The sequence below is a fragment of the Monodelphis domestica genome, chromosome 4 (genome assembly GCF_027887165.1).
Source record: "Monodelphis domestica isolate mMonDom1 chromosome 4, mMonDom1.pri, whole genome shotgun sequence".
NCBI lineage: Eukaryota > Metazoa > Chordata > Mammalia > Didelphimorphia > Didelphidae > Monodelphis > Monodelphis domestica.
Window position 1 is genome coordinate 92,038,595 of NC_077230.1, and position 20,016 is coordinate 92,058,610.

The 20,016-nt window shown below is 36.6% G+C and overlaps 1 protein-coding gene across 2 annotated transcripts in view; it reads right to left on the reverse strand.

Moving 5' to 3' along the window:
- The window catches only part of LMLN (leishmanolysin like peptidase), a 58,749-nt gene that overhangs the window by 17,906 nt on the left and 20,827 nt on the right, over positions 1–20,016 (reverse strand). For both annotated transcript variants that reach the window (XM_003341192.3, XM_056793585.1), the window contains exons 7-13: positions 16,951–17,056; positions 12,896–12,990; positions 9,117–9,234; positions 8,426–8,533; positions 6,664–6,740; positions 3,430–3,540; positions 228–360 (exon numbers count right to left, since the gene is read on the reverse strand). In XM_003341192.3, coding sequence (XP_003341240.2) covers positions 228–360; positions 3,430–3,540; positions 6,664–6,740; positions 8,426–8,533; positions 9,117–9,234; positions 12,896–12,990; positions 16,951–17,056 — 748 coding nt within the window. The remainder of the gene's footprint in view (positions 1–227; positions 361–3,429; positions 3,541–6,663; positions 6,741–8,425; positions 8,534–9,116; positions 9,235–12,895; positions 12,991–16,950; positions 17,057–20,016) is intronic.

Consider the following 20,016-nt stretch of genomic DNA (forward strand, 5'->3'; position numbering starts at 1 on the left):
TCCTAACTGTACAAGAACTTAACCCCTATTGATCTGCCCTTACTGCTCTTCTCCTTGGAACACATACTTAGTGCCCATGCTAAGAAAAAAGGTATGGGTTTTAAAAAATAGATTTAGCATGGTAGCCCTCATGCTGCCCTTCCTGCCTAGACCTCCTCCTGAACCTTGAGGAGGTCAGGGGGTAACAAGTTCATTGTCAGAGATCTGCCCAAAGGAGAAATCGTTACCTGATATTCCTGAGGCAAGGGCTTGGAGAACTTCTGCAGGTTACACACAGCCACTGCCCTCCGGTCTTGCCTGCAGGTTAGCTGCAGTGGGTTACTTCTTAGTGTGTCACAATACGGGGTTAGCACCTGTCTCCTGACCACAAAAAGAAGCACCAAGACTTAGAAAATGGCTCTTCCATCACAACTGTGATACATTTACATAATTTGAAAGAAATTAAATTGTAGAATTGGATCAAAACTTCTTTTTCAAAGAAAGAAGGGGCTTTCCAATTGAGAGTGACACATTATTTAACAGGAAAAATGCCTCTTGCAATTTATCACAGGCTCCAGAAGCTCAGGGAAATCAGGCTGAACCTTTCTAAGAAGGTCAGAGTAAACACCATTTCGCAAAATTCTCAGAGAACATTGCCTAATTTCCCATAGTCACATATTATAGTCTTTCAGTTAGGATCAATAGTTCTTGCCCATGACTCAAACTTCTTATAACACAGTGAAAGAATTCATTCCCTTGTTTCTCTGTACTCGGTGCAAAGAATACAGTTGCTTTCATTTGTTGATGAAGAGTAATTTTTAGTTAAATATACACAATAAAAAGGCAGGGATTAAGGTTAAGTTGTAAAAAAAATTAATTCCAAAACACTGAAGTCAAAGATGTTTAGTAACTGTAGTTTATATGCATCTTGGTTTTCAAACAAGCCAAACAGATGATTAAGATGATAAAAATTTTAGTGGTATTAAAAGGCAAATCAAAAATACACACAGTATAGATTTAATGTGTGTAGGTTCAGAGTGCCAAGAATGGACTTGGTCCTGCCTATTACCTTCCATGCTTCCTAAGCTCAATTGATCTCTTCTCGCCATAAGTATTCCAAGCAGAAAGCCCTGTGAACAAGAGCAGTCACTACAGGTCAGGATCACAGAAGCCAATTCTCTACGCTCTTGATACGTTGGACCTTTTAGAAACCTTGGGACAAGCTAGGAACTGGCTTCTGGTTTAGTGTTCCTAGACTTAACTTATCTACACATAGAAGATTAAAAGGCTTAATGCCAAGGGCTGAACTTCTCTGAAGGGGACCCACAGCTTCAGGTTTCTGAAGAAGAAATTCCCTTGTGTTGCTAATTTCAAAGTAGGATATTCAAAGCTGAAAAGCCTCTAAGAAACTCATATTTTGCCTTTGTACTAAAGCACCCTCATGCTTCATTAGCAATGAATTCCTATCACTGGCTCCGTCACTAACTGCTGGCAAAGATGAGAAGGAATGAAAGTGCAATTTAACTGTAAAGCTATAATGTCAGCTCTTGTGATTATAGATTATAAACAGAATCCTAAGATAAAAGATGCAAAATTAATAAAAACTAGTAGCCTCAAATGTCTACCTACCAATACTGACTGTTCAGGCAACAATCAAAAGGAACCAGCAAAAGATTACTTGAATGATTAACTAGCTCTCAAAGGTGCCACTGAGATTGGACAGGATGTAGCCCTTGAGAGGGGTACTTTATCCAAAAGAAACAAACTAGGTAAAAGGAGTAATATAAAATATTAAAATGACAATCTAGAGACAAGAGATCCTAGGTTCTAATCTGAATGAGACACTTCCAAGCTGTGTGACCTTAGGCAAGTCATTTGACCCCCATTGCCTGGCCCTTACTGCTCTTCTGCCTTGAAACCAATACTTAGTTTTGATTCTAAGATGGAAAGTAAAGGTTTAAAAAAAAAATTAAGACATATTTAAGGGAGGGAATCTGACAACCAGAGAAGGAAAATATTTGAATAAATATAAGAGTATAACATAGTCCTAGAAAAATGATATCTAGAATATTAAAGCTCAGAGTGTTGAGGGATGCTTAGGGCTAAAAAGGGGACCTTTCTATTATATTAGGAAAAAAGGAAGGGCAAAGAAGAGAAAATAACTTTGGGTAAAAGGGATGGGATGATAATTAACAATAAGAAGACAGCAGAATGCTGCTGAATTCTTGCTAGTTTCTTTTTTCTGCAAACAATAATGATTTTCACATCGAGAATGACAGAACACAATAGACCAATGGGAAACCGAGTCACAAGTTGGTGAGGAAGTACCTCGATGCCCAGGATGAAAGAGCCAACAGGTGGGACTGCTAGGCCATGGCCAGTGATCACAAAAGATCATGGGAAATGGGAGAGGGACAAGACTGCAGAGAAAGGCAAACATCCCAATTTACAAAAAAAAGGAAAGAAAAATACAAACTACAGGCCAGTGAGCTTGACTTTGATTCCTGGGAAAATTGTGGAAGGGATCATTAGAGAGATGGTTGCTGAGTATCCAGGAAGGGAACACAGGGTCAGCAGAGTTTCACGAAGGGCTGATTAAGCCATGCTAATGTGATCGTGGGATGCGTTAAAAGGGATAGAACTTCCAGGGATAGGGAAGTGATGGTCCCACTGCACTCTGCCCTTGGCAGACCTCATCCTGACTACCATGTTCAATCTTGGGCACCACAGTTTAGGAAGGATATCAATAAACTACAGTGTATCCACAGGAAGTAACCAGGGTAGCAAAAGACCTTGAATCCATGACATAGAAGGATTTTTTTCAAGGAACTAGGCATGTTCAACCTGGAGACAAGAAGACTCAGGGGAGACATGACAGTTGTCTTTCAAGAATTTAAAGGTCTGTCATGTAATGAGAGACTAAATTTGTTCTGTTTGGTCCCAGAAAGAAGAACAAAGTATAAAAAGTTGCAAAAAAGGAATATTTAAGCCTAATGCCAAGAAAAACTCTTTAACGAGTAGAGCTCTTGAAAAAAGAAGAATGGGCTGCCTCAAAAGGGGGTGGATTCTTCCTCCCTGGGGGGCTCCAGAGAGGGGCTGTATGACCTCATATTAAGAATCCTTCTGTATATGAATTACACTTGATGAGGTTGTCTCCCAAGTTTCAATTTACTGTGATAAGTACAAATATATATATTTTTGTCTAGAACATTACTAGCCAAACAAAGGAACACCAATATGAATTCTAGTCCATTTCCCCCCTAAATTTAGTGAAAATATTTTCAAAGGCAAAATTAGAGAATCTGTAGAACATTATTTATCATTCTAAATTTTACTAATCATTTTTCAAAACCTAATAACTACACATGTGGAAAGATTTGTCATTTTAGGCTTGAGAAAACCAGAAATTGCATAAATAACCAGATTCAGTTTAAGGAAATATTTTCTTACTTTTGTCTTTGTTGATCAATCCAGAATTTACAACTCTTCATGACAAAGTCGCACCCCTTACCACGGCCCCAGTCTAAGGTCTCCGCCATGCTATAATTAGCTTTATACCATCTGTGAAAATATTTTAAATTAGATAACTTTCATTATAGTTGTTTTAGAAAATGTCTACTCTATCTATCACAATAACTACAATTAAGTAATTAAGAACTATATTCTTAATTAAATCAATACACATTGGTTAACAACTCTCATAAAAATTCATTTACTGAGCACTATGGGAATAGAGCTGTAAGTACTATGTGACTACAGTCTTGTGATCTGAGTTCTCATAGTTAAAACAAGATACTTTTCCTACTATGTGTTCAAGGATGAATTTCTTGAGGGGTAAGGAGAATGGAGAATGCTAACTAGAAGTATTAGAGAAGATGGTAGACTAGGGGGAAAGAAGAAAACAGAAAAGCATTGGTCATCTTTTCTCCTCTCCAAGATAACTCACTGTTCCATCCCTTCTGTTCCAATGATCCTTGTTACATCAGTTATTTAAAGTTCCACAAGGAAAAGCATCTCAAGCTAAAAATATCTGCAAAAATTCAGAAACTGCAATGTTGCATTTAACGCAAGAGACTGAAGGCAGATCAAGCTATAGTTGGAACTGTCATTCGTTGCAGAAATTACTAGAAGATTGTACAGTTATACCTTTTCTCTAAATACTCATTAGTCCATTGGCAAAGAGTTGGAATTCATCTTTTCCCCATTTCCTCCCTTTTGCTCAACTATTTTATTAATGGGGCATAGCCAAGATGCTAGGACTTCTTGTAGACAAACCTTAAAGTGTTAATTTTTTTAACTTTGTGAATCACCAGTAATACAATTCAAGTGGTTCACAAACTCAGTCTTCTTTCCTGATATTCCTCTCTCATCTACAGTACAGAACTTACAGCTTGGCTAAGAATATGAATGGTCTCAGGCTCTGGAAGAACTCAAATTAAAAGAGGCAGAGGAAAAATGGAGAAAAGAAATTAAAGTAATACAAGAAGAAAATAACAGCAGAATTGGCCAAATGGAAAAGGAGGTTCAAAAGGTCCCAGTAGAAAATCATTCCTTAAAAAATTAGAATTAGGCAAGAACACACACACAAAGAACCTTTCTATAGTTTTCCTTTCTATAAGAAAAATATTATTTTCAGTTATTTATCTTAGACACATAGAAATACTCTTCTAATATAATATGAGAAAGGCTATTTAAAAGTTCTACTATTGCGACAAATGAATTAGGAAAGTATGCTACCACAAAGGCTACCACATGTGCTTCCTCTTGATTATTCCCATTAAAAGGAAACAACTGTTTATGAAAGGAGAAAGAGCAGAAAGGAGAAAGTAGGAGTTAAGCCTGGCTGTGAGGACTACTCTTGATTGCTTATAGTTTGCATCTTGAGTAATGATAAAAAATGCTGGTCATAGTCAAAAAGAACCATCATTATTATCCTCCCAATCCCATAAACCTATTGCTCTTCAACATATGGCCTTCTGACATTTACAGACACTAACATTTTGACCCATTGCCTTAACCTTCTTCACAAAGGACCCAATGTGGCCTAAGAATTTCCCAAACTTGGTGCTTCTGGAACCAACTTCTTAAGGATAGTACTTTCAAACAGAGGCATATGTTTTTTAACATTTTAAATTTAGTTTCTTGACACCCTTGCCAATGGTTAACAAAGATATTATCAGCTTTTTAGTACATGTAGTTATAGTCTGATGTTATTTAATCAGTAGAATTATTCAGATTCATATAGTAACAAATTCCATTAGAAAAAGATTCTAAGATAGGCCTAGAGACAGGAGGTCCTAGGTTCAAATCTGACCTCAGGCACTTCCCAGCTGTGTGACCCTGGGCAAGTCACTTGAACCCCATTGCCTAGCCCTTACCACTCTTCTGCCTTGGAGCCAGTACACAATATTGACTCCAAGACAGAAGGTAAGGGTTTAATTTAAAAAAGAAAAAAAAAGATTCTAAGAAATTCTATTTTATATAAACACAAAGAATGACAAAAAGTGCTGAAATTAAGCCAAAAGGATGAGTTTTCAAGGGAAGAGTGTCAAAAAATTACAAAAATGCAGCAAAAGGGGCAGATAGGTGGCTCAATGGATTGAGAGCCAGGCTCAGATAGGGAGGGCTGGGGTTCAAATCTGAATGCAGACACTTCCTAGCTGTCGGGCTCTGGGCAAGTCACTTAACCACCACTGTCTCACCCTTATTGCTCCCTTGCCTTGAAATCAATATATAGTATTGATTCTAAGTCAGAAGGAAAAAATTAAAAAAAAAAAAGAATGGAGCAAACCCAAGAAGAGTGATAACATAAGGTAGATAAAGCACGAGAAAAAGTTATCATGCTATATGGCCCTTTAGTGTGACAAAAGAAAGGAATATTCACAGTATGGGAAGAAAGAAGTTAGGTTAGTAAACCTAACCAAACAAGTTTGGGCATTTCAAAAGGTAATTAATATTCAATCAGATTATAAAAAAAAAAGAGTGGGAAGGGTCAGGGATCAACAAATCAGTGAACAAGCATATTCTAAGAACTATCATTCTAGGCTCTGGGGAGACAGCATGTACATAAATTAAAATGAACAAAATATATAAAAAATAAACACAAGGTTAATTTTTTAGGGGGATGATACCAGGAGTTGGAAGGATAAGGAAAAAATCCATGTAGAATGTTGAAAATGTCACTTACAGTTTTAAAGGAAAGAAGGGATTCTTCTTTTTTTTCTTTTTTTTTTATAAAACTTTTACCTTCCCTCCATCCTCTGAGCTACCCAGCTGCCCCCAATTCTTGAAAAGGGAGTGTTGTTCTGGGCATGGAAGTACATATGAGAATACTATTAACTATTTAGTCAAATGCAAAATAATGCTTACTATAAGTGAACCACTTATTTTGTGAGTATCCTGCCTCATTTTCCTCTTTACCTAGTATGGTTTGGGGTAGTAGTCACTGGTTTCCTTCAAAATTCAAATAACAGACCAATTTTAGGTTTTATGTTGACCACAGACAGACTCCAACAGACATAGACACATATGCAATTTAAATAATTAATTCTTCTTCAAATGTAACATTTTGTTGTTTAAAATATTCAAACGTTCACCATATCATGTCATGCCACAAATTCTGGTATGTAATTAACTCAAGAAACAACATACCATGAAACAATGTCCCAGCTATCTTTTTCTTACCCTGTATCCTCCATTAATGCTAAGGTTATTCGAGAGAGGACTCGGTTCTGTGTGTGAGAGCCGGTCATTGCTTCATTCTGAAAATCACAGTAAGTTTAGTGAGCCACAGAAAAGAAATGGCACCACAAAGGGTAAAGTTCTTTTAAAAAACATTTAACTTTAATTGCCTTATCAATTAATCTCTCGGGACCTAAAGCTGCCATCTGCAAAATGAGGTGGTTAAATGAGATGGCTCCTATGCCTTTTTCTATGTCTAAAATTTCCTGAGATTATAAAAATCATCATTTTAAAATTATGAGATATATGGTAATTTACTCACTTTAAAAAAGCTGAGGGAAAAAACCCATAAGTGTTCTTTCAAAACAAAACAAAATAGAAACATTGAAAAGAAAGAAAGCCTATCTTCTTCCTCAAACTTTTAGAATTTTTTACCATGGACATATTCTCTGGAATGACGGACTAGTAACATTTGTAATGGAGCAAAGCAACCACAAATGTATTTCCAAAAAATTTACAATAGATGGTCCCTTTGCAAAATGATACAAGAGGTTGAGGTAATTTGGGTACTGGGGGTGGGGAGAGGAGAAAAATGTACAAGAAATAAGGTAAGGAAAGGAGGGGGAATAGAGAATTTACTTTGATTTGAATGATTTGATTTCTTAGTAATTCTGAATTTTGAGGTAAGTGGAGAGACATCTAGGACAACTAAAAACAGGAGCACTTTGATGCTATACATTTTATCACTAATGGTCACTTTTAGGAGAAAGGAAGTAGATAGAAACACCACATATGCAAGTTCTATATTCCAATGTACAAACTTATTATCTGCCAAATGCACTATCATACTAAAAAGACTGTCCTGAAAAGAAAACCAAACCTGTTTAGGGAAAATACTTATACTTTAATTAATACCTCAGGGATCCAGGATTTCTATGGAATGGGCCTTTTGCCATAGATTGCGATTTTTCTATGCCTTAGAATAGTGATGGCGAACCTTTTAGAGACTGTGTGCTATGACCCACCCCCAGACTGTGTGCCATGCCCTGCGCTTCCCACGTCCCCCTTTCCCACCTTACCCCAAACAGGAGAGGGAGAGAGGGAGAAAAGGAGAGAAGGAGGGTAGTGGCCAGAGCACTCCACTCAGGGGAAGGAGTAAGCACTTCCATTGGGCTGCTGGGAAGAAGGGCAGGGAGCAGCTCCACCCAAGTCCCTCTGCCTTTCTAGTAACTAACTCTAGCAAGAGATGGTGCCCATGCCCACTTTGGCACCTGTGCCATAGGTTCGTCACCATAGCCTTAGAAGATGGTTTTTGTGAACTGCTACAGTCTAACTAAATCATTGCTTTGTGACCAGATTTCTGGCTCTAAAACTATCTGAATTTAGCTAGGTTGGTTCTCAGATGACAGAGAAACAGCATTTTGCTAGGTTCCTAATTCAAAACCTTTCCAGCATAGTTAAGGCCTCATAGAACTAGTGTTCTGCTGGTAGAACCTTTCAAGAACCTACTGTTCTCCAAAACATTATGAAGAATCAAAGTATGACTTCTGTGGAATTTAGGAAAAAAGAAAGAATAGGGAACTAAAAAGCATGTAATAACACTAAATTAAATGTTTCAATGATTTTCACGTCTCCTATTTTATCCTATTTAGGGATTATACAGAATTCTAATTAGAAACTTGATCTTGGTAAATGTTAAGCCTACTCTATAATACTATTAACTTCAGTATTAGCTTAAAAATTTTTTTCTTTCATTAAAGCTGACCTCTAATAACCGTTTTTCCCAGTGGTTCAGTTCAGTGCCTAGGCCACCTTGATTTTCAAGTTCCATCCCTTCTAGAATCGGACAGTTAAAATGTTTCCGAGCTTCATCCTGAGAAGTAAAACAAATATAAACCCTATAAAAGTATTGCAATATATAATATGTTCTTTATCATTTGCAAACAGGAAGATCTTGAATTATTTCTTTCAATGGAAAACAGTACTGAAGGAAAAGTTTTTTAAAATGCTCCTATGTATGGTTGGGGATGTAGACTCTAAATGAACATCCTAGTGCAAACATCAACAACATAGAAATAGGTTCTGATCAAGGACACAAGTAATACCCAATGAAATTGCGCGTTGGCTGCGGGAAGGGTGGGTGGAGGGGAGGGAAATAATGTGATTATTGTAAACAAGGAATAATGTTCTAAAATGACTAAATAAAACAATTCAAATGGAAAAAAATAAATTAAAATGCTATGTTGTCAACATCATTTTAGTATTTTTTTGTGTCCCTGCCTATTAAACTTTTACCTTGGACAACTAACTTTATATTGCTTATTCCACTGAAAACTATGAAATAAGACTCTGAAGTTCAAAGAGTTTGAAACAATAATAGCAAATTTAATGTCTACAACTGATGAGGGTGGTAGAGAGTTAGAAGGAAAAAAAGTATGTATTTTAATAATACTTACAACAACACGAGGTGTTACGAGAAGAAACACACTGTGAGGTATCATCTTACTACCTTGAACATCCCAAAGCCTCTCCATTTTTCGAACCACCTTATCACTCCATTGATACAATCCAAGACTACAATTAAAATAAGATTCAATTTTTCAAATTTACAGATATTTGAGGTACAAAAGTATGTAGGTGAGAATCTAGTTTTCTTAAATTATTGCTAATAGTCACTTGCACCAAATAGATGGCATCTCTATTTATGTAGTTACTTTTTGACATGATACTTGGTTAGGTTCATGGTCTAGTTAACCCAATATTCTATCTCTAACAGAAGCACCAAGAAAACCAATGTGCAATGGTCATGACTATTTTCTTTAATGTCAACTTTGAAAGTCAGAGGCTTAGGGACATACCCCCATTTAAACACTTTCTCTTGGTAACTAACTGATTTACAAGTAAGTATTTAGAGTAAATACTATATAGCTAGCACAATTTTCTCATTTTTAGAATGAGAATAATTGTTGCACTTTAAAGATTTCATTTAAAGATTACTAAATTTATGAAAAAATTTAATTATGAGACTCAAATAGGGTTATGTTTATAAGTGCTCTTTGTAAATGTAAAGCACTATATAAATGTGAATTATTTTTATTTTTATCAATCCTGTCCAACATTTTTGGGTGAAAACAGAGACGATTATGCTTATTAGATCTATGGGTATCAAAGATGGGGAAGGATACTGTCATCTACTCAATTCAAGTTTGTTCCAATGTTGCAGATTGTAACCCTCTATGCTTATGCTTGTCTATCCTAGGCAGCTCTTGTCTTTGTCCTCTTTTGGCTCCACCTTAGGGTATCCATCTAATGTGCTGGAGGTCAGGCCTTCCTCACTTTCTCCTAGCTTTGCTAGTAGTTCAATGGAACACTCAAACTCTCTACCTATCATCACCTTTTCCTTACCACATGACAAGCCCATACATTTTATCATACAACTTCCTGATGTCATATACTCCTGTACTTTTTTAGAGGTCCTCCCTGCTTATATTACATCTTGTTTCTATGTACCTCTCATGCCTCTCTGCCCTCTGTGTAAAACTCATTTTTAGATTCTTCTGAGGAAGTTGTATTCTATGTCTCACAAAATCAATACAGGACAAACTGGAAATAATCAACAGAGGGAAGGGACTAGAATCAAGAGGTTTTCTGTAGGTGGTCATATTTTAGCTAGGACTTGAAGGAATTTAGGGAAGCCAAGAGGAGATGAGGAGGGAGAGCATTCTGGGTGTGAGGGACAGCCACAGGAAATTCTCCATGTGGGAAAATGTAGCATATTATCTGCAGAGCAGCAAGAAAACCAATATCACTAGATCAAAGAGTATTGTATACAGGAATAAAAATGATACAAGAAGACTGAAAAGGAAGAAAGGAGTTGAGTTATAAGGGCTTTAAATACCAGAAGACTTTATATTTAATCTCAGAGATTAGAGGGATTCAGAAGGCATATAGAAAAGAAGTTACAAAAATAAAGTCAATAGTACTTAGCAACAGATTGAACATGGGGGTGGGGGTGGGGGCGGGGGTTGATAAAGAAGTGGAGAGTAGGAAAACGAGGGGATGCCCATCAATTGGGGAATGGCTGAACAAATTGTGGTCTACGTTGGTGATGGAATACTATTGTGCTAAAAGGAATAATAAAGTGGAGGAATTCCATGGAGACTGGAAGAACCTCCAGGAAGTGATGCAGAGCAAAAGGAGCAGAACCAGGAGAACATTGTACACAGAGACTGATACACTGTGGTACGAATGTAATGGACTTCTCTACTAGTGGCAACTCAGTGATCCGAACAACTTGGAGCGATCTACGAGAAAGAACACTATCCACATTCAGAGGAAGAACTGTGGGAGCAGAAACACTGAAGAAAAACAACTGCTTGACTACAGGGGTTGAGGGGACATGACTGAGGAGAGACTCTAAATGAACACCTTAATGTAAATATCAACAACATGGAAATGGCTTCGAATCAAGGACATGTGATATCCAGTGGAATCGTGTGTCAGCTATGGGAGGGGTGGTGGGAGAGGGGGAGGAAAAGAAAATTATCTTTGTTTCCAATGAATAATGTGTGAAAATGATCAAATAAAATAATGTTTAAAAAAAAAAAAGAAGTGGAGAGTGACAAGTAGGCTGTGAACCTTGATGACTGGGAAGACTGTGGTACCCTGGGCAGTAATAGGAAAGTTGAGATGGGGACAAATTGGGAAGTAAGGAAAATGAGTTCAGATTTGATATGTTGAGTTTGAGATGTTCATCAGACGATTGAAAATGCCATCTAGAGGTTAGAAGTGAGGATAAATAGATCTGAGAATCATCAGCATAGAGATATAACAATCTCTGATGAATGGGATAGTGTGGTAATTAGAAATAAGCAATATTTGAAGAAAACAGACTCAAGTTTTTTATTCTTTATACTAAATATCTCACAAGACATAATCCCGAGACCCTTCATCATCCTAGTTGCCTTATCTAAACACCCTCCAATTTAGCAATGTTTTCCTTAAAATGTGGCTGCCAGAACTTAATACAATACTCTAGCTATGGTCTAACCAAGGAAGAGTGCAAAAGGACTATCCCTATATTGGTCCTGACCATTATCCCACTTTCTGTTTTGTTTTTAATGAGACTTCCTATTTCAGACAAGCTGGAAGTGCCTTGTATACTACTGACTCATTTAAGTTTAAATTCAGTAAAACATCAGATCCCCAAATGAACTGCTGTCTATCCATGCATCTCCATCTTAAAACTTGTGAAGTTGACTCTCTGATCCTCTATTGGACTGAACAGTTATCCCTATTAAATTTCTTCTTAAAGAAGGTTTTGGATCCTGCCAAGCAACATATTAGCTATCCCTCATGCCTATCAAAGTCACTGACAAAAAAAGGTAAGTCACCAGAGCTAAGTGCGACTTCCAAGTCAACATTAAATCATTAATGCTGTTCCAAATCCATATAAAATCTACTCATCTAGCCCACATCTCTTCCTGTCTACAAGAATAATGTGAAACTTTATAAATGCTTTGCTAAAATCTAGGCATATTTATTGCAAATGTCACTTGTATACCTCAGAAATAGGTATTTGACACAAAGTTAAATAGGTGAAGGAGCTGCTATGTTTCTACGAGGATAGGGAGCCAGGTCTGGAAATGGGAGGTCCTGGGTACAAATCCGACCTCAGACATTTTATAGCTGTGTGACTCTGGACAAGTGATTTAACCCCTATTGCCTAGCCTTACTGCTCTTCTGTCTTAGTTGGTTCTAGGACAGAAAATAAGGGTTTAAAAAAAAGTTAAAACACATGAGCGAAAAAGGCATATTCTCTTTTTCTCAACATAAGTACCAGGAAAAAGAAGGAATGAACTAGTAATTCTCAATGTTAAATGAAAGAGAAGAAAGGCACCTGATTATATTTTTAAAGTTGGTTGCTCTTCAAATTTACTCTTAAAGTATTCTCTATATTGATATTTATTTGATAAGTATTAGTTTAAATTTAGCTATCTAAACATATTTTAACATAAAAGGTACGGAAATTTATGATTATAAATCCATGATGAGTACTGAAGAAATTAGAGAACTATTTACAATTGTTATTAGAATTTGTTTACTTTCAGTACAACTTATTGTAGGCCCTGAACCTGAGCATCATTGTTAATCTTTGTTCATTAAAACATTACCCAAATAAATACTGAAGCTTAACAATTTTGACCCAGTGAGAGAAATGAAAATGAGAAAATACCTGCTATTAAAAGGTGGTAAACCACTTGCATATCTTGAAGTCAGAGGTTTTCCATCATTATCATGGTAGAATGCAAAAAGTCCAGCAGAGAAACCCTATTGAAGAAACAACAACTGCCATGAAATATTAGATAGGTGTTTCAGTAGATTAAGAGCCAGATCTAGAGCTGGGAGAGCCTGGGTTCAAATTTGGCCTCAGACACTTCCCAGCTGTGTGATCCTGTGCAAGTCACTTAACCCTCATTGCCTAGCCCTTACCACTCTTCTGCCTTGGAACCAATACACGGTATTGATTCTTATTGATTCTTATATGGAAGGCAAGAGTTTAAGAGGGGAAAAAGAGAGAATTATATCATCTCTTAGAAAATATCAATTTATTACATATGAAATGTAATTGATTCCCAAAAGAGCTAGTGAAGAATAGGGCTATTTGCCATTACACTCCTTTCTTATCAAGCTTTGGTAAAAAGGTTTGGTAAAAAGGGGTGTGAATATGGTAACCTTTTTCTGATGAAAGTAAAGAATTTAATAATTAGTGTTACAATTCTTTAATTGTTCTTAGCAGGCTCCACTCCTGCCTCTGCCTTGAGCAGGGGCTAACAGTGGAAACTAGTGCATCCTGCCTTGGGGAAAAGTCTAGTCTATTTGAGTCACAAGATTCAGACCCTTTGGGCCCAGCTATGCTTTGGTGCCCTTAAAGTTTTCATTGATAATCAGCAAACCCACATAACACAAGGGTCTTCTTAAATGCTCACACCTAGCCCTTGAAATACAGAAATCCTAGGATGTTTTTAAGTACCACAAATTATTTGATAAGGTTCTTTCCTAACTCAAGTGCATAACATACCACTCTCTAGCTAGGACTTTAATTATCATGACCCAATTTACACAACTAGAATGTACAATAGTTAATATGCATAATTGGGGAATATTATTCATATAATTAATTTAATTCTATAAATTAACTAGGCAGTTCATCTGTGCTGACATTTTTTGTTCTCAACCTATTTATTTAATTGTTGGCTCTTGTGTAATTGGGGACTTTTAAGCTAAGTCTATCAAAGCTGTGTTTATTCTTTTGTCCTATGTTGTTCCTGGATTTTTATATCTTTTTAATATACTAGGACAACTTAATGCAAATTACTAGAATAGGGGAATTAAAAAACTTAAAAAGTAAATGAAAAATATGATTATGGAAGCAGCTAGGGAGATTACTTCCTAGTTGTGTGACCCTAAGCAAGTCACCTAGTTCCAACTACATAACCCTTACCTCTCTTCTGCCTTGGAACGGATACTTAGTATCTATTCTAAAAAAGAAGGTAAGGGTTTAAATATCTATATCTATATAAAATGATGGTAGAGTTAAGAAAATGAACTATGTTTTTACTACACCTCTTTTAGCAGCCATTGAATACATACACTTTCATCTTATTAGCCTAAAAATTTTCGTGAATATCCAAAATTTCAACTAGCCAATCCTATACTATGTAATAGCTGTAAGTATCTACAACTTTATATATATATATGCAAACTGTACATGGGTTAGTTGAAATAATATAGATCCTTGATGGAACCCTGCTTCACATAGTGGAGAAAGGGGATATCTATTTTTTTTTAATATACAATAGGATAATATTAAAAAACACTGGTCTTAGAGTCAAGAGATCTAATTTTAAAGCAGGGTACCAAAATTAAAAGTGATGTCACTTAGACATCATTTAAATTATTCGACCTGATTTTCTCACCTATTTTCCACTTGTCAGGAAAGTAATTCATAAAAATTTTAGTGCTATATACTAGAATAGGAGAAATGCAACCCATCTATGACTTAGAAGATTTGGGGAGATTTGAGCCTCAGTCTTCCTAAGTCAGAGCCCAACACTCTCTCCTTGGCCATCTCTAAAGTGCTATATCTAAAGGTATATTCTTATAATTAACAATGATAGTAATAATTTTTAAATGATTTATCTACAGAATTGGTTTTTAAAGCATAAACCAATTTTTTCTTAAGCTTTAAACTCCTAGGCTTAAGCTTATTTATAGAATTATTAATATTATGATAAAACTATAACTGAATATTCCTCTTTGCCCTTCTCTGCTTCTCAGGATGTTAAGCATCTATAACAATATCTTAGAATACTTTCCTTTTCTATGACTGGGAGATTCAGTTCCACTGGCTCATAAATGAAAACATAATTTGACTCAGAATGACTTAAAGTAAGTTCAGTACTGCCTTAATTTGCTAAATCAAGATGAAATTTCATTTTGTCCAACTATATTTTTAATGATAAAACATTTTGAGAATTATGTAGATGGAGTAGCAGAATATATATACAGGATATAGAATTTATTGGTGAAAAGGAGTAACAGGGTAAAACACTAGTTTACAATTCACTAACATCTATTTTCCAAACATGAATTTACAATAAAAGTGTCAGAGCTGGGATCATTTCTATTTTTTGCCTTTCCATCCAAGGCCTAGCACTATGCCATTGCACACAACAAGTATTTAATAAATGTTCTTTAAGTTGAATTAAGTGAAGTCTATATGTTCCTTTTTTTAACCCTTATTTTCTGCCTTAATAACAACTCTGACAGAAGGGCAAGGGCTAACCAATGGGGGTTAAATGACTTGCCCAGGGTCATACGGCTAGGAAGTATCTTAAGACAACATTTGAACCCAGGACCTCCCAACTCCAGGCTTGGCTATCTATGGTGTTACTTAGTTGCCCTACCCCTTTCTATAGGTTTTTAAAGAGGAAAATTGCCAAAAACTCTAGAGCATCTTCATTTAGTTCCAAGATATTGTGCCTAAATATCAATTAAGATCTCCCTAATTATTTTCTAGTTAGAAAAAAGATATTTTCAAATCAGTGAAAAAAATGTGAATTATGGATATTTTGAAAAGTTGTTTTAGTTGGGTGTGTGGTAGTTTATGGTCCCTATGACTAGGGAGCCTAAGGCTGATGGATTGTCAGAGTTCAGGAGTTCCGAGTTACAGAACTAAGTGTCCACCAAGCCCGGCACCTGTATTACGAGATGAAGGGAGAGGAGGGCACCAACACTTCTTCAAGAGGGGTAAACAGGTCCATGAAGGAAAAGGAGTAGCTCAAAGCTTTCCTCCAAATCAGCAGCTGGGTTGTTCTATGAGTGGCTGTTGCACTTGTGGCCTTGGCAAGAAAGGAAGACCCAGTCACAAAAATAAAAAAATTTTAAATGCAGTTTTATGACTTTTAAGTCTCCCAAGTAACCACAGACTACCAAAGTTTGGCCTAGTCAAAGTCAGAAAGATGCTTGCTTGAACAAATATAAGAAAAATGTTTTTTGCAAAATTATAGTAAATAGGGAATTTGGAAAAGTAGGTTTTAAAAAGTTTAAACAGTTACTTAGATCACATTAAAACTTTTTAAAAAATATTTAAACATTTAGTTTCTTAGCAAACTCAAATTCTTTATAGATAATGCAAAAGCATACATAATCCCATTCTTGTCCAAATTATGAAGATTTTGAATTGGTAGAATCTTAATTAATAAACTTTTATTATACAATACTCTTGGTTGTACATGAACAATAATTTATCAAAATAAAGGGGAAAGGGCAGGTAGGTAGCACAGTGGGTAGAGTGGAAGGCCTAGAAATGGGAGGGCCTGGGATAAAATCTGGCCTCAGAATACTTCCCAGCTGTGTGACCCTGGGCAAGTCATTTAACCCCAATTGCCTAGCTGTTACTGCTCTTCTGCCTTAGATTTGATACTTAGTGTCCATTCTAAGACAGAACATAAAAGTTTAAAAATAAAGGAAGAATAAGCAAGGCATACAATGAAGTCTTGAGATTGAGAGTCACCATTGATTCACATTGATTAAATAATGCTGGAAAAGCCACTTAATCTCTCAATTATATAGGACTCTAAAAGTTGCAGAATACATGCCTATCTGCATGGGTAGAGGAGGTTTCTTCACTAATATTTCTCAACACCAAAAAAGCAGGGAATAAGAGTATGAGAAAAGGAGCAACAGAGTACACAATCTAAAATATTTCTCAAATAAAAAGTTTACCAAGGCATGAATAATCTCATGTTTCACTGTTGACAACATCCCGATAAATTCCTGAGGTTGAGTAGAAATCATATTTGGACACAGGTTAGCATATCCTGCTACGGGCCTGTTAAAACAGATATTGCATTATGTGTTAAGCTGCCGAACAGCATGAATTTGTGAGTTAAAACCCTCTATGACTCAATTGGTGGCTACCATTTTGAGCACAGGAAGGCTGCTCAATATAATCCTTGCTTTTGCCCCAGAAGAGCTCTTATTGTCCCCTCCCTTAAGGAAGAGGCTTTTATGTGTTTGTTAATTACAGTATTAATAACTGATCAATAATCAACAAGCGTCTATTAAGTGCTCACCACATATTAGGTGTTCAGGACACAAATAGGAAGAATAAAGCAATCCCTGCACTCAAGGAGTTTATATTCCAATGGGGAAGACAAGTACAGATATAGTAAAATACAGAAAAATATAGAAAGAACAAAGACAGGTGATATGGGATGGGAAGACCACAGTAATTGAGCAAATCAAGAATGTCTTCATATGAAAAATGTTTGTTTGAATTAAATTTTAAAGAATGAGGATTCTTTGACGGCAGTGATAATGAGTGAATCACAGGCAGGTAGTACACAGAGATGTTAGGCAGAGTGCTCTATGTGAGGAACAGAAAGAAGGCCAAACAAGGAGGTGTTTCGGTGGATAGGGCACTAGGCCTGGAGACAGGAGGTCCTGGGTTCAAATCTGGCCTCGAGACACTTCCTGGCTGTGTGACCCTGGGCAAGTCACTTAACCTCCGTTGCCTAACCCGTACACCTCTTCTGCCTTGGTCCCAATACTTGTATAGATTCTAAAATAGATCGCTAAGAGTTTTTGTTTTTGTGTTTTTAAGAAACAGAAAAAAAGCCAATATGGTTGAATCAGAGGGTTCAAGAGGGAAGTGCAAATGTCCAAAGAGGTTAGAAAAATAGATTCGAGTTGGGTTGTGAAGGTCGAGAAGGTTGTGAAGGCCTTAAGAAACTAAACACCATAGTAGGTGCTTCACAAATATGAACTAACTGATTCAAGAGGCAAAAGAAGCCACTGGAGTTACTGAATAGGGCAGTGACAGTCAGATCTGCACTTAAAAGAAAAGGGTCATTTTGGCAGCTAATTGGAGCCTGAACTGGAGTAGGGAAAGGTCTGTGGCATGGCTGTGGCAGGTGTGAGTAACATAGAGGCAGAAATGGTGATATCCAGCAACTACAGGATTTGTGAATAGCTGATGATAGTATCAAAGTTATGAAACTGGGAGAGTGGAAGAATGGTGGTGACTTCAGCACAAATATCCGTGTTTGGAAAACAGGTTGGTTTGGAGAAAATCTGAATTCCATTTTGGCCAAGCTCAGTTTAAAATGCCTCTAGGACATACAGTCTGAAATCCCTGTAGGCCAAGCTAACAGGTCCCACTAGGTTTGGCTATATAGATCTGGGAGTCATCTGCATAGAGCTGATAGTTAAACCCATGGGAACTGATGAATTTACAAAGAGAAAAAGTGGAAGAGAAGAAAAAAATGGAACAGGATAGTGCCTTGGGGAATACTCCCAATTAGGAAGTGTGGTAAAGCCAAGGAGTCAGCAAAAGAGAGGAGGAGCAGTCATACAAGGAAAAGAGCCAGGAGAGAATAATTTCATGAAAACCCCAAAGAAAAAGTAACTAGGAGGAAAGGGTACTCAACAGTAACAAATGCAATATAGGAAGAGTCAAAAAGTATGAGCCCTAAGGAAAGTCAAATGATGTGTAGGTGAAAGAGGAAAAAGATGGGGAAATTGTTCAGAAAGTAAAATTGACATGGATTTGGGTAGAACCTAAGAAAGAGAGAAAAGTGGAGTAGCTAACTGGCTCAGAGGACAGAGTGCCAAGCCTAGAGACAGAAGGTTCTAGGTTCAATTGTGGCCTTAGACACTTCCTAGCTGCATGACCCTGGACAAGTCATTTAACTCCATTGTCTAGCCTTTACTGCTCTTCTGTCTTAGAATTGATTCTAAATATCCGGTTCCAACACAGAAAGTAAGGGGGGCGGGAGGGAGAGAGGGAGATGTCAAGAAGACTTTTAGGTTTCAAGCCTGAATGACCAGAAGGATGGGAGTACCCTCAATAGATATAGGAAAGGAGGCGGTGGAGAAAAGACGTGATGACATCAGTTTGGAGTATATTGAGAATGAGATCATCAAGGACATAAAGGGAGAGAGATAACCAGAAAACAGATGGAAATATGAGAATGGGGACCAAGGAGAAAGATTAGGTCTAGGTTTTTAGTTTTGAAAGTCACCTACCCAAAGAAGCAGGTAAGTTATATCAAGGGGGAAATCACATAGGCCGAAAACAGGGCTTAGAACAAAGCCTTGGGGACACTAACTTAGAACACTCCAGTTTCATCATTTATAAAATAAGGAAGTGAGACTAGATAATTTTCATGTTCCTTTGAATTCTTCTACATGTCTCCTTTTTCTTATCTATAAAAGGCATTTTATTAAAATTCACAGTTATGAGTTATATAATGCCTTAAGGTAGAATAAAATACCCTTGTTTTACCTCTCATATTGCCAGCTCAAATCCTCTTACGTGGGGCAGAGTAGACCATACATTATTCCAAAAAGATTTTAAAAGCAGCATAGATCATTTCATCTGATATATACTTATGAAAGCATGTATTATTATCTTTTATTATTTATATTTATTATTAAATTATATTTAGAAAGGTCTGTGGAGTAAAGGGGTAGAAAGGAAAGACATGGATGGCAAATATACAGAAGGAAAACTGAAGACCTGCCTCTCTTGATCCTCTTTAAGCTCATGCTCATTCTTTTTGCCATTAGAAACAAATGTCATTTTCTCCTTTCATGACAAATTGGTTTCAAGGCACCCTAACAATGCCATTAATAAAGAAAATGGGGAGTTGAAAAAGATGCTTATGAAAATCTGTCTGGCATTCAGAGAAACATGGAAATATCTGTCTAGTGCAAAATGAAATGGGCAGAATCAGAATAATATATATAATGACTACAATAATGAAAGTGAAAAGAGCATTACAGAGA